This window comes from Mesoplodon densirostris, chromosome 5 (genome assembly GCF_025265405.1).
Source record: "Mesoplodon densirostris isolate mMesDen1 chromosome 5, mMesDen1 primary haplotype, whole genome shotgun sequence".
NCBI lineage: Eukaryota > Metazoa > Chordata > Mammalia > Artiodactyla > Ziphiidae > Mesoplodon > Mesoplodon densirostris.
Window position 1 is genome coordinate 6,275,313 of NC_082665.1, and position 15,818 is coordinate 6,291,130.

General features: G+C 36.6%; 1 protein-coding gene across 1 annotated transcript in view; it reads left to right on the forward strand.

Annotated features, from left to right (window-relative positions):
* The window catches only part of BRWD1 (bromodomain and WD repeat domain containing 1), a 116,127-nt gene that overhangs the window by 67,109 nt on the left and 33,200 nt on the right, over positions 1-15,818 (forward strand). The window contains exons 21-25 of the mRNA XM_060098473.1: positions 1,737-1,868; positions 8,905-8,999; positions 11,195-11,384; positions 13,059-13,184; positions 13,280-13,387. Coding sequence (XP_059954456.1) covers positions 1,737-1,868; positions 8,905-8,999; positions 11,195-11,384; positions 13,059-13,184; positions 13,280-13,387 — 651 coding nt within the window. The remainder of the gene's footprint in view (positions 1-1,736; positions 1,869-8,904; positions 9,000-11,194; positions 11,385-13,058; positions 13,185-13,279; positions 13,388-15,818) is intronic.

Here is a 15,818-nt window from a genome sequence, read left to right on the forward strand (position 1 = left end):
CCTTGGTTATTTAAAAAACCCATTTCTGGTAATTTCATTATTTCAGTATCTTGTTCCCCTGTTAATCTGTTTGCATTCTGTGTTGATTTTTTTCTCATTTTATTACAATCACATTTTCTTTGTTGCCTGTTTTTTTTTTTTTTTTTTTTTTTTTTGCGGCACGCAGGCCTCTCACTGTTGTGGCCTCTCCCATTGCGGAGCACAGGCTCCGGACGTGCAGGCTCAGCAGCCATGGCTCACGGGCCCAGCCGCTCCGCGGCACGTGGGATCCTCCCGGACCGGGGCATGAACCCGTCTCCCCTGCATCGGCAGGCGGACTCTCAACCACTGCGCCACCAGGGAAGCCCGCCTGTGTTTTTGATTGAATGTTAGATGTTAGAGATGGTTTGAAGCCTAGGATGGCATTTCTTCTCCAGAGAAGGTTTTAATTTGCTTCTGGTAGGCTACTAGGGCCATTCTCAAGCCTGTATCACCTTAACCCAGACAAGGATGGGCTTTTAGTTCCTTGGGATTACTGTTTATCTGTAGTTTACCTGTAGGTCTAGATTATAGCCCTTTGGGCTAACAGCTGAAGCTTGAGGTGTTTGCCTATATATAGGAGACTCCAAATTGTAATTTTTGTTAGCATAACTCAAGAGTTTAGTCTGTCAGTTTTTTGCTTACCTGCTAAACCTTTCAGTTTCCTCTGCCAGAGTGAAATTCTAGGGTTCTTTTTTATTGCTTGTATCCTTTTTCGTGTATTGGTCCTGTAAATCTTCATAGCCTTGTTAGGTATATAGGGCCCTCGAACCGTTTTTTTTTTAAATATATATTTTGACAGATTTTCTTGTTCTTCTTAGTGGTAGTTTTGGTCCATCTGAATTTACATATTATTAGTCATGAAATTCATTAATAGGAGTTTTTGCTTTAACAAAAGAAGTACTGACAAATTAAGGAAAGAAGAGTTGTATTAAAATCAGCCAGGATATATTGTTCAGGATATGTTGAAATGATAAAACATTCCAATGATTATCAAACAGATGGCACTAACGTGAAAATTGATTTATATATCAGTTCTGGGAATATGTACTTTCACTGAGGGATCTCGCATGGGTGACTTCAGTGTTGTAGGAATAGCATGTGCCCGCCCCCTCTGCCGTTTCAATCTAGCTATTTTATTTGGCTGATTTTCAAAGATTATTTAATTATTTTGTTTTAATTTAAAAAAAAGATATTTAAAAAATTCAGGCACAGCTGAAAAGTACTGACAACAAATCATCCAAAAAGTTAAAACCTGGAAGTAACTAGGATTGATATTTGAGGATCATTTCAGATATTTCTCTATACCTGTGTATTCACAGAGTGATATATTCCTTAAGGTTGCTTACTGCATCATAATATATGAATATATATTTTCACTTCTGAGATATGTATTTTAAGGTGATTTCTTTTTTGGATTATAGTTATTCTTATCTAATTTATGGTAAGCCAATTAACTTATGGTTTAGTTTGGAAAATGATGATCTAATGTGCCTAAATTTAGCCATGTCTTCTAAATATCTTAAAAGTAACAAAAACTAATCTTGGTTAACAGTATGTGGCAAAAATACCCATTCAAGAATATTTTATTTTTTGAACTATTATTATTATTATTATTATTTGCCTTAAATTCTTTTGGGATTAGATAGAATGCGAAATACTTTATTGAAGATGTACTTACTTAAGTGTTGATTTTCATCTGCATGTTTGTGTTTCAGTCTGATTCCGTGGCTTTGATGTCACAGTCTAGGCAGAGGACATGTAGGCGTAAATATCCAAATTATGGTAGAAGAAATCTTGGACGGCTTGAGTTGTCTTCTGGAAATGAATCTTCAAGCTCCGTAAGACATGTGAGTTTCATAACTTTAAAATATACAAAATATTCGGGGCCTCCCTGGTGGCGCAGTGGTTAAGAGTCCGCCTGCCGATGCAGGGGATACGGGTTCGTGCCCCGGTCTGGGAGGATCCCATATGCCGCGGAGCGGCTGGGCCCGTGAGCCATGGCCGCTGGGCCTGCGCATCCGGAGCCTGTGCTCCGCGACGGGAGAGGCCACAACAGTGAGAGGCCCACATACCGCAAAAAGAAAAAAAAGAAAAAAAAAATAAAATATACAAAATAATCTTGAGTAATTTGTCTTAATTCTTTACTTTGAATCTACCTTGAAATTTTGTGAAAGAATCGTATTCTCTAGAGATTAAGATGAAATTTCACATTTTGAATTTCTCTAACAATTTTGAACAGCTTTGTTATACCATGTAAGTGTACAATCCAGTGGTTTTATTTTAGTATATTAACAGAATTGTACCATCACCACCACTATTTAATTTCAAAATATTTTAATCACCTAAAAAGAAACCCTGTACCCATTTGCAGGTACTTCCCATTCCCAGTCCACCCAAGCCCCTGGCAACCACTAATCTTTCTATCCCCGTGGATATTTGTATTCTGGACATTTCATTTAATGGAAGCATACAGTATGATCTTGTGACTGCCTGTTTTCACTTACTATGTAATGTTCAAGGCTGATTCCATGTATAGCATGGATGAATACTTCATTCTTTTTCTTTGCCCAATATTCCATTATATGAATAGACCACAATTTGTTTACCCACTCATCAGCTGGTGGACATTTGTATTATTTCTACTTTTTGACTGTTATGGATGTTGTTCCTTATCAGCATTAATGTACAGGGTTTTGTTTGGCCATAAGTTTTCAATTCATTTGGGTTTATATCTGTGAGTCAATTTGCTGGGTCATATGGTAACTCTGTATTTTAACCTTTTGAGGAATTGCCAGACTGTTTTTCAAAGTGGCTGTATTATTTTATGTTCCCAGTCAGTAATGTATGAAGTTTCCAGTTTCTCCACATCCTTGTCCACACTTGCTATGTTCTGTCCTTTTGATTTCAGTTGTCCTCGTGGATGTGAAATGGTATCTCACTGTGGTTTTGATTACATTCCCCTAATGACTAATGATGTTGAACATGTTTTCATGTGCTGTTTTCCACTTGTATGTCTTTGGAGAAATATCTATGCAAATCTCTGGCCCATTTTTCAATTTGGTTGTCTTTTATATTGCTATAAGGGTTCTTTATACGTTCTGGATACAAATTCTTTATATCAGATGTATGACTTTGAAATATATTCTCCCATTTATTGGATTGTCTTTTCACTTCTTTGCTTGTTTCCGCTGAAGCACAAAAGTTTTACATTTTGATGAAGTCTAGTTTGTTTTTTCCTTAGTTGCTTGTGCTTTTGCCGTCATATCTAAGAAGTCTTTGTCTTAACCCTTTTCTTGACTTACAGTAATCATATGTAAGTTACTGTTCTCCTTTTTGATTTTTTTGGGGGAAACCAGTATTTCTGTAAAGAGTTTTTAAAGGTTAATATTAGAATGTTAGTTTTTTCTAATCAGTAATGTTTTGAGGATTGAAATATTACATAAGGATGAACAATTTATTTGAATTCCTCTATAAAGCATTAGAGTAGTAGTCAAACACAGGGTTTGAATTTAAATCCAGATTCTTCTACTTCAACAAGTTGGTTAAACTTTTGTGCCTCTGCCTATATCTGTAAAAGTAATTAATAGTATGTCCCTCAGAGGTGTTTTGAGAATTCGTTTAGTTAACCATGTAAAGTGTTTAAAACACTGCCTAATATCCAATAATGTTAGCTGCTAACCATTCGCTTAAATGATTTTGTGTAAGACCTTTCTTATTTATTTTCTTCTTCTTTATATGTATTGAGCATGTTTTAACCTTTAATGATTTGGGGTAATTATGATAAATGTTCTCATCCGTCCTCACTAGTTCCTGGCATATCTTTCCTGTGTTTTTTTTTTTTTTTTCTTTCCCCTATGTACTCAATTAGATACATGTATATTATTTCTCCTTTTGTACACAAAATGTCACATACCACAGATACTCTTTTGCACTTGGGTTTTTTCACTTAAAATATTCTTAAAATCACTTTGTATCAGTTCATAAATGCCTTCCTTATTTATTTATTTTTAAAGAGTTGCATCATATTTAAGTTATCTGATTGTAACAGTGTTTATTTAACCACTCTCCTGGTTATGGGTATTTAGGATGTTTACAGCGTTTTCATTTTAAATAATGCTACAATGTATAATCTTGTAGATGTATGTATTTGTCTAATGATGGAGATGTTATCGGGGGCGGGGTACATTCCTTGAAATGGGATTGCTGGGCCCAAAGATAAACATGTTTGCATCTTATGAGATGCTGATAAAAATTCCTCCTAAAGGAGAATTCCAACTTGCTTTTCTCCCTGTGGCGTAGGAGAGTGTCCGTTTTCTTACTGTTTACCAACAGAGTGTGTTACACTTTCTAATTTTTGCCAGTTTAATTGGTGAGAGATGGTATCTTAGTTTTATTTTTTATATGTTTTGGCTATTCTTTTATGTGATAGAATATTATATGTAACATGAAATTTACCATTAGCTGTTTTTAAGTATATAGTTCAGTGGCAGTAACTGCATTTACAGATGTATGCAACCATCACTGCTCTTAATTTCTAGCACTTTTTCGTCATCCTGAACAGCAGCTCTGTACTCATTAAACAAGAACTCTTCCCATTTCCTTCTCTTCCCAGCCCCTGGTAACCTCTCTTATACTTTCTGTCTCTATGAATTTGCCTATTTTAGGTACCTCATGTAATCACAATATTTGTCCTTTTGTCTTTGGTTTATTTACAGTGTAGTTTACATTTCTCTTATGTGTGAAGTTGTACATATTTTTATATATTTAGAGTCTTTTTCATCTTTGTGCATTGTATATCATGTCTTTTGGCCATTTTTCTATTGTGTTTTTGGCCTTTTTCCCCCTTCAAGTTTTAATTTTTTCCACCCTGCTACATTACTGTATTTTTGAGTTAATTTTATCATTGAATTCTGTGAAGTTTTCCAGGTACACTCTCATTTATACAGTATTCAGTTTTACTACTTCCCTTCTAATTTTTATACTTTTAATTGATTTTTCTTGTCTAATTGCAGTGTTTAATACTTCCAGTACCTTGTTGAATACTAGTGGGATAGTGGACCATATTCCTGTTGTCAGTGGAAATGTGTCTGCTATTTTCACAATAAGTAAGATGCTTTATTTTAGGTTTCTACAGTATACATATATATTACACTGGGGAAACATCAACTAATTCTTATTTTCTTAAGTGTTTCTGAAAAATCAGGAATGATTATAGATTGAGTTTTAATTTTTAGATCACTAGTATTAATCTTATGATTTTATATCTTAATTTGGTTTATTTGCAGTTAATGGGGAACTTCTAAATTAACACAAGTATAAAGTAGAATGTTAAATCTACTTGACCTTTTAAGATAAGTCATAATTTTGTGTTACAGTAGTTTACCTCCTACAGTGGTATGAATTCATTCTCCTGAGTGTTGCAGATGGGTGGAGATTGTTGTGTATATGTGTATGTTGGTTCCATTACTCTTTGGTTTGGAAAGCACTGATAGTAGAAAAAGTATGGGTTTTAGAGTTGGCCTGGTTTCTGATTCCATTTCTTATACTTACTCTTCTGTGACCCCAGGCGTATTTCTTTACATTTCTTAGCCTTGAGTTTCTCTATATATGAAAAGGTAGTAGTGGTCAGGTAGTGACTTGAGATAATACAAAACTCATTGGCAAGACGGATCCAAGATTTGTGGGGTTGGAATCTTGTATAATTTTAGGGACGGTCTTTAGAAAAAGAATTCAAAGTTACAAATAGACACAGGGCCTTGGTAGGCAAGTTAAATCGAAAGCCTCTGAAACTTAAGTTTCATTAGCTTTATCTTAACCCTGCCTCTGTTTACAGAAGTATTTTGAGAGTTAATGCAGATAAAACATTTAAAACTTTTTCCCAGAATGCATGGTTTCCATGTAGTAGATTTTAAGAGTTTATTTTATTACTGTGATTTCTTATAAGTCTATTTTGAGCATAAAAAGCAGACTCCTGTTGAGTAGATCTAGTGTGGTTGGCCTAGGAATCTGTACTCCTTGAATAGCATTGGGCTCACATTTTGAGGAACATTTTTTAAGAATATGTTTACTTTGCATTTTGCCTACTCAAATGAAGTAAACAAAATAGCTATTTCCTTGCAATTCCATCTTTTTAGTTTTGTTTCTCCATGGCATTTTCATTATCCATTTATGATTCACTTAATGTAAGTAGCTGTTACAGGAAAAGGTTGTATCTCAATTTAAAAGTACCTGCTTAGTATCCAAGACCAGAATTTAAAGTAGACGGCAGCTATTAGGGTTGTGGGAATTAGCTGCTTGTTCTCCTCTCTTCCTTTAAAGACTTACGTGTTTCAGGTTTAAAAAAAATTACACAGTAAGTACAGCGATTTCCCATATACTGTTTCCCTAAGTGTTTCCTATTAATAACATCTTGATTTAGTGAGGTACATTTGCTACAACTGATGAACCAATTTTATACATTATCATTAACTAAATTCTGTAGTTTACATTAGGGGTCACTCTGTGTTGTATGGGTTTAGACAAATGCATAATGTTATGTATCTACCATAATAGTATCATACAGAATAGTTCCACTGTCCTAAACCCCCCTCTGCTGTACTTAATCATCACTCCCTCCCTCTTCCTGAGCTATGGGCAACCACTGATCTTTTTACTGTTTACATAGTTTTGACTTTTCTAGAATGTCATATAGTTGGATCAAACAGTAGGTGGCCTTTTCACATGGACTACTTTCTAGTAATATGAGTTTAATTTTCCTCTATGATAAGTCTATATTTAACTCTGTAAGAAACTGCCCAACTGTTATCCAAAGTGGTTGTGTTACATTTTGTATTCTGATGAACAGTGAATGAGAGTTCCTGTGCTTCACATCTTTTTTTTTTTTTTTTTTTGCTGTACGCGGGCCTCTCACTGTTGTGGCCTCTCCCATTGCGGAGCACAGGCTCCGGACGCACAGGCCCAGCGGCCATGGCTCACGGGCCCAGCCTCTCCGCGGCATGTGGGATCTTCCCAGACCGGGGCACGAACCCGTATCCCCTGCATCGGCAGGCGGACTCTCAACCACTGCGCCACCAGGGAAGCCCCACATCTTTTTAAGATATTATTTCTTCCCAACTTCATCTATAGATTCAACACAGTTCCAGTCAAAATCCCAGCAAGTTTATTTTGTGGATATTGGCAAAGAGATTCTGAAGTTTGTTTGGAGAAAAAAATGACCCAGAATAGCTAACAATACTGAAGAACAACAAAGGTGCAGGACTGATAGATACTACCTGACATTAAGACTTAGTATAAATCTCCAGTTTTCAAGACAGTGTCGTATTGGTGAAAAAATAGACAAATACATGAATGGAATAGAATAAGGAACCCAGAAGTAGACCAATAAAAGTATACTCAACTAGTGTTTGATGGAGGAACAAAGACAACTCAATGGACAAAGCGTTGTCTTTTCAACAAGTGGTGTGGAACAACTGGATATCCACATGCAAAAAAAAAAAAAATCTAGACACAGTCTTTTCACAAAAATTAACTCAAAATATATCCTAAACTTAATGTAAATATAAAACACAAAATTATAAAATTTCTAAAAGATAACGTATAATAAAAATCTAGGTGACCTTGGGTGTGATGATCACTTTTTAGATACAATTCCAATAGCCTGATGCATGAAAGAAAAATTTGACAAATAGAAAAGCCTGAAAGATACTGTTAAGAGAATGAAAAGACAAGCCATGGACTGGGAGAAAATACATGTAAAACTCATGTCTGATAAAGGACTTGTATTCCTTTTTTTTTTATTAAAAAAATTTTTTTTAACATCTTTATTGGAGTATAATTGCTTTACAATGGTGTGTTAGTTTCTGCTTTATAACAAAGTGAATCAGTTATACATATACATATATCCCCATATCTCCTCTCTCTTGCGTCTCCCTCCCACCCTCCCTATCCCACCCCTCTAGGTGGTAGGACTTGTATTATTCTTATTTTTTTTATTTTTTTTTGAGAAAAGGACCGGGAAGGTCTTTTTTTAAAAAAATAATTAATTAATTAATTAATTAATTTTTGGCTGTGTTGGTTCTTTGTTGCTGTGTGTGGGCTTTCTCTAGTTGCGGTGGGCAGGGGCTACTCTTCGTTGCGGTGCGCGGGTTTCTCATTGTCGTGGCTTCTCTTGTTGTGGAGCATGGGCTCTAGGCAAGCAGGCTTCAGTAGTTGTGGCACATGGGCTCAGTAGTTGTGGCGCGCGGTCTCTAGAGCTCAGGCTCAGTAGTTGTGGCGCGCGGGCTTAGTTGCTCTGCGGCATGTGGGATCTTCCCGGGCCAGGGCTTGAACCTGTGTCCCTTGCATTGGCAGGCAGATTCTTAACCACTGCGCCACCGGGGAAGCCCAGGACTTGTATTCTTAAAACTCAATAAGAACACAACCCAATTTAAAACTCAACAAAAGATCTAACGGGGACTTCGTTAAAGAAGATATACAGATGGCAGATAAGCACATGAAAAGGTGCTCAACATCATATGTCATTAGAGAATTGAAAGTAAAATGAGATACCACTACCCACCTATTACAGTGGCTTGAGTCCAGAACACTGAGAACATTTACATTGACTTATAAACTTTGCTCAGAGAATGGCCTCTTGTATCAGTTTATTTTGTAAATAGTAGTAGTGTTAAGTCTCACAAATATTTTCTATTGCCTAATTCTTTGATAAGAAAAAGGATGTAGTAAAGACACTTGCTTTTTGTTTTAACTTTACCTATTTTATTACCCGGTTATCATACTTACTCCTGAGATGATTAGAACGACTGTGTGGTTTCTCTTGCCTTGTGTTATTTAATCTCAGAGATCAAGATTTTTATTTTATTTTTCTCCCCCTCACAAAATTAGGAGACTTCCTGTGATCAAAGTGAAGGTTCTTGTTCTTCTGAAGAAGAAGAATGGAAAAGTGATAGAAGAAGTGAAAGTGACAGTGAAAGTTCAAGGTACCTGTTTTTACTCGTTTTAATCTTCTAAGCATTTTAGCCATGACGTTGAATGGAATCATACTTGAATGGCATTCAAGGTGTAAGAGCTTCCAACTGTGGAACAACTAACATTGAGTTTTTAGTACATTTAAAAGGAGAAGAAAGCTGGATTAACAGCTGTTTCTAAATATTTTGGGTTTTTTTTTTGGACTATAAAACATTTGAGCCAACAGTGTAAATATGTGTACTCAAAACATCAATTTAGTCTTGGGCTACGTTTATAAAGAGGAGTATACAATGTCTGGTAAAATCACCGTTAAATTTATTACTAGTTATTGCATATGTTGATGAAAGTCCATTCAGTTAATTATCAAGAAGAAAAAAAAAAGGAATTTTATTCAAGCCAAACTGAGGGTTATAACCGGGAAGCAGATTCTCAGGAAGCTCTGAGAACTGTTCCACCTGTTAGAAGCTGAAGGCATGGTCATGTACATTTTCAAGACAAATGATGGTACATCAGGATGACATACTGCTATTTTATATAAAGTTCACCAAGGATACGTAGTCCAGGTAAACTTTTACAAAGTGAGCACCAAGTACTGTGACCCCCTACAGAGCTGGGAAAGAATGTTATTCTTTTAAGAAGTTAAATTGCTAATGTCAGAAGAAAGAAAAAAATTTGATCTTTACTGTTGAGCAGGCACTCCCATCTTTGAGCAGCTCTAGTTAATGTGTAATGCCAATGCCTGCTGCACATTAGGGAGGGTGGAGGCCCAAATGGACACAGAGAGAGAATTTTATGTTTAATTTTTCTTGTCCTGCCTTAAAATATAAACTTTATTTTATCATACGTATTATCTTTTGTTTAGTTTTGGTATCCAAATTTCATGGGACTAAGATGTTAACATCTGTTCCTTGTCTTGGTAAATGTCAACTTTGTCCTGGCAAATGCTCCAGCCAGAAACCTGGACATCATTCTCTCTTCATAACATTTCCATCACCAAGTCTAGAAAATTCTCCCTTCTAAATATGACTCAGATTATTTTAATTTCCATTGATACTGTGCTTTACACACCACCATACCATACTCCTGGCTTCCTTTCTTGTCTTCTTTTATTCTGTTATGCTTAGGAGCTGGAGTGATTTCTAGAGCACTTGTCTACCCTTGTTTTTGTTTGTTAACTTAATTGTGGTGAAATATACAGAACATAAAATTCACCATCTTAACTTTTTAATTGTACAGTTCAGTAGTGTTAAGTACATTCACAGTGTTGTGCACCCAATCTCCAGAACTCATTTCGTCTTGCAAAACCAAGACTGTGTACCTACTAAACAGCAGTTTGCCACTCCACCCCACCCACCCCTGGCACCCACCACTGTCCTTCCTGTCTCTATATTCACTGTCTTTTAATTCAACTTTTCTTGAATTTTATTGTACAAAGCAGATGCTCTTAAGATTTTTAAAACAGCTCTTTTTGTAACATAAAATGTAATACAAAAGTAATATTTGTAATAGCTTTTGGAACTGTGTGTTTTATCAAGCCTGAGAGGTATGTGGTTGGACAATGATGGCCCCAGTAGAGGATTTTTATCCTTTTCTGTGTTTGCTAAAGCTGGGAGTGGGCCAGGGGCTAGTTTTCTAGTTTCCTGTTTGACTCTGCTTTTGCTCCAGGGTAGGTTAGGACTAGGCCCTCTCTGGGATCTTTTCTCGTATCAGGGAGAGTCCCCCTCTTGGCAAGAAGCTTTGTCCACTTAGAGCTTTCTGTTCTGTGCTTTCCTTGTGGCTCTCAGTGTAGTCACTGACGGTTTGTCCTTCCAGTTAGAAATTGTAGCCCCATTTTGGAGCCTCCTGCGGTTCAGGGGCCGCGCTGCTCTTCTGCACAGTCTCTCCTGCTTTCGTAGCTACACTTCACTTTTGGAAAGGGAGTTATTAGTTGGCTCTAGATGTTGCCTTCTATGAGGTCTCATCCAAATTACACTTAGAAAAAATTTCTCAGGCTCATATCCTTTCCTAATTCCCAGTGTCAGTGAAGATTTTTCTCCTTCTCATGGTCTCTGGTCATTTCAATATGCACTGATAGGGAGGGCAGTCGAAGCTTCCCAGGATCTTTTCTTTCCTCCTTGTTGTCTCTCCTCTCTTAAGGTTGTAGGATGAATTTACTCGTAGGGCTTAGATTCTGGTTCTGTATGACTGAGACTGTTTTCCTCCCTAGCGGCTCTTCATCTAGATACTCTGATTGGACGGCCGACGCAGGCATCAACCTGCAGCCTCCTTTACGAACGTCATCCCGTCGACGAATTACTCGGTTTTGTAGTAGTTCAGAGGACGAAATGTCTACTGAGAATGTATCTCCTCCAAAAAGGAGACGAAAGAGAAAGAAAGAAAATAAGCCTAAAAAAGAGGTAAGAAAAGTATATCTTTAAAAATACCATCTATCTACACTTTTATAGTTTCTGTCCATATTTAGGAATTAGAAATCTTTGGGAATTTGGAGGCTTTATTATTATTATTATTTTTGATCAATATACATCATCAGGAGTCAAACGTAAAATGCAAACAAACTTATTTTTGGAAAATCTCCTTGGTTATTAAAACTTCTCTAATCTGCTCTGAGTTGGACTTGGCACTTACACCTTTCTGAATCTGTAACTTAGAGGGAAAGCTCTGTTTTGCTCAGATCCCCACCATAACTCTTATTTTGTCCTCCAGTTCCAACACCAAAAATATACTTCAAGGCATTTTAAGATCCTTTCTTCTTGTTTTGTCTGCTGTTGTCCTGTTTCCCATTTTCATTTGACATGTTCTGTCTTCATACTTTTCTCCTAATTGTAATATTGCTATACCTTGTTCCATGTACAGTGCTACATGTGCTCCTGTCATATAGGTAGCTGTTGTTATTTAAAGATGCTATGTCTTTGTGTTAGGTATCTATTGCTGTGTAACAGATCATCTTGGAACTTAGCTTAAAAACAAGAAACATGTATTATTTCATGTTTTGATGAATCAGGAATTTGGGAGCTGATTAGCTGATTTTTGGCTCATGATGTTGCAGTCATCATGTTAGCTTGGGTCACAGTTGTCTAAAGGCTTGACTGGGGGTGGACCTTTGAAGTTTGTTCATGGGACAGTTGGCTGCTGGCCTCAGTTCCTCACCATATGGGCCTCTCGATAGGGCTGCTTGGGTGTCTTCTTGACATGGTAGCTGATTGTCCCCAGAGCAAGTAATCCAAAAAGTAAGCAAGGGCTAAGCCTTTTATGACCTAGTCTTAGAAGTTGCACATTGTTACTTCTGCTTTTTTCAATTTGTTAGAAGTAGTTGGAGCCCACATTGAGTGGAGGATACCTAGGCTCCACCTCTTAAAGAGGAAAGGAGGAGTATCAAAGAATTTGTGGTTATATTTTTAAATTACCAGTCTTTTAAAAAAAATTTTTTTTCCATTATGGTTTATCACAGAATATTGAATATAGTTCCCTGTGCTATACAGTACAGGACCTTGTTGTTTATCCATCCTAAATATAATTGTTTGCATTTGGTAACCCCAAACTCCCATTCCATCCCTGTACCACCCCCCTCCCCCTTGGCAACCACTAGTTGTTCTCTGTGTCTGTGAGTCTGTTTCTATTTCATAAAAGTTCATTTGTATCATATTTTAGATTCCACATGTGATACCATATGTAAAATTATCAGTCTTAAAACCTCAAATCAAGAGTAGACTCCCTGAGATGATTAGTCTGTGGTGAAATTCACTGTGGAGTCTTGGCAAAGCAGCCTTAGTGTGTTGAAGAGGATCCAGCTGGAAATTAGACCCGCTTCATAGGATGTAAAGTGCTATGCAGAATCTGTTAGAAATTCAGGAGACACTAGGAAAGTGCTTGGTAGATCTACAATGCTTGCACAGCTGATAATGTTCCTGTGTATGTTAAAGAACCAAATACGTATGCTGTTTAAAAACTAATCATTAGGTGACATGCTAATAAAACAACCATTCTGAATGGTGAAGTCTTTTGTTTTTCAGTTAAACAGTGCACGCTGCCCCTTTCTATTCTATTAAACTTTGTTCTCTTCCCCTTGGCAGAATCTGCGGAGGATGACTCAGGCAGAGCTTGCAAACATGGAACGTTTATATGAATTTCATCCTCCGGTTTGGATAACTGACACCACACTTCGGAAGTCTCCTTTTGTTCCTCAAATGGGTGATGAGGTGAGAGTAATAAAGTTTAAAAATGTGAATAATGGAACGTAAAATTAATATTACTCTTAGGTTTTTATTTTTAAATGTATACTTCCCTTTTGTAGGTAATATATTTTCGACAGGGTCATGAAGCTTATATTGAGGCTGTCAGAAGAAATAACATTTATGAACTGAACCCTAACAAGGAGCCATGGAGAAAAATGGATCTTAGGGTAAGATGATGGTATTATTGAATCATTAAATATTTACCACATACATGTATAGTTAAATTATTTATAAATCCATTAAAAATAACCTACTTGGAGGTATACTTCATTACTACCTTTCTGTTAATTTCCAACTTAAAAACATTTCTGCTATTACCTGCTAAGCATTAAGGTCTAGTCAGAAGACATGCTTGTCACTGGGCACTCTGTACATTATTGGAAGGTAGCTTGACTGTATATATCATTAATCTTAAAATGATTGTACCCAGAACAGATTTTCAAAAGAAGTGCAAGTTTTCTAAAAAACCAATACAAATTGGAAAAAAAGGTTCGACCTCACATGTAATAAAATACAGAAAAAACTTTAGCTTCTCTGTACTTAACCAGTTTTATGTATGTACATATTTTTAACATTTAAAGAAAGAAAATACCATGTTTTAACAAGTAGCAAAGGTTTAGGTTTGTTAATAGTTGTTCAACTTGGTGATAAGGGTGCATGAAACAGGTGCAGGCTCCCTATAGGGTATCTTGGCAGTTGGAATTGAAACTGAAAATATTTAGACCTTTTAAATCAGCAGTTCTACTTTTGGTAATTTAGGAAACAACCAGAGTGCATATAAATTTAAATTCTGTATCACTGTTTATAAAAACAAAAAATTAGGAAAAAATCCAAATATCCCACAGTACTGAACGAACCAAACTATGATATATTCACACATTTGGCTACTATGTAGAGCCCACCATGTTACCGAGGCTTTTAAAATGTTTGTAGAATGAATGTTAGGTATTCACAGTGTGTTACTAAGAGGAAAAACGGGATGTGAAATTCTGGTTTTGGTTATGATAAAAATTTAAAGACATATGGTCAACCAAAATAAATACATTAAAATGTTAGTGGTGATTACATGTAGAGTAGTATTACAGGTGATTTTTAATCTTTATACTTCATATTTTTGATACTTTCATTAACTGTTAGAAGATGAAAAAACTCAGCGGCTCTACTTCTATGAATTTGGCTTTAGGTACATTCAAATTTATGTCTCTTTCACTTATTACTGTGTACCTGAGGACAGCTGATGCTCATTTTTCTTGTTTTCTGTATTTACGAATTTGCCTTTCTCACTGTTTGCTATTTGTAACACCAAAATCAGTACTCAAGGTGCTTTCTAGTCATCTGCAGACATGCACAGTGTGGCAAAAGATTTGAGTTGTCTGCCCAGCATGTTCTCAGCTGAGGTTGAACAAGGTGATACTTCCTTCTTTTGAGCTCTCATATTGTAAATAAGTGTTCTTTTTGCAGTCTATTCAGTGCCACATTAAACATTTTGCAGATTTTTGTGCTTTTTTTTCAGAGTTTTGTGTTGGTGACTTGCTGTTTAAGATGGTCCCCTAGCGTAGTGCTAAAGTTCTGTCTTGTGTTACTATGTACGAGAAGCTGATGATGTACCTTATGGAGAAAATCTGTGTGTTAGATAAGCTTCCTTTAGGCATGAGTCATAGTGCTGTTGGTTGTGAGTTCAATGTTAATGATTCAGCAATGTAGATTAAATGACGTGTCTCGGGCTTCCCTGGTGGCGCAGTTGTTGAGAGTCCGCCTGCTGATGCAGGGGACACGGGTTTGTGCCCCGGTCTGGGAAGATCCCACATGCCGCGGAGTGGCTGGGCCCATGAGCCATGGCCGCTCAGCCTGTGCGTCCGGAGCCTGTGCTCTGCAACGGGAGAGGCCGCAACAGTGAGAGGCCCGCGTACTGCCAAAAAAAAAAAAAAAAAAAAAAAATGACGTGTCTTTACATAGAAATTCACATTATACAAGATACTATCTTAATTAGGTGACTGAAATGTTATGACTGGGGGCCTGTAGCCACCTAGCCTTGTATTCCCTCCAGGAGCAGTGGTTCAGTGTTCACTGGGAACTCACTAATTCATCATTTTGGGTGGCACTATAGAATAGTAAGAATGCTGCAGATAATGAGAACCAACTGTATTTTTAGCACTTTGTTTGGCACATTATAACAATAACATTTTGTGCAGTGAATAAATGGATGAATCATCTCATATTCTTAGTATTAAGGAAACAGGTATTGGGGGAAGGCTAATTACAATATAATGAGTAGGAGGCTGTATCATGGTAGGAAGTTTCTCCCTTTCCCTGTCTTACCCCTACTGCCTGGAATAGGTCATGGCACATAGATCTTCAACAAATATTTATTGAAATGTATTAGATAGAAATTTAATGTCAAGTTTTTGAAGAATAGTAAGCCAAATGCTTATATATTTTGATTTGCATAGTACAAAATTATATAAATGAAAATGTTTCTCTAGGAAGAGAAGAAAGCCAGAAGGAAATTGATTGTGCACAGTGGTTGTGTTTAGATACTGAGCTGATGGGTGATTTGTGTGTTCCTTCTTATACTTTTGTTGTGTTTTTTTCTAAAGT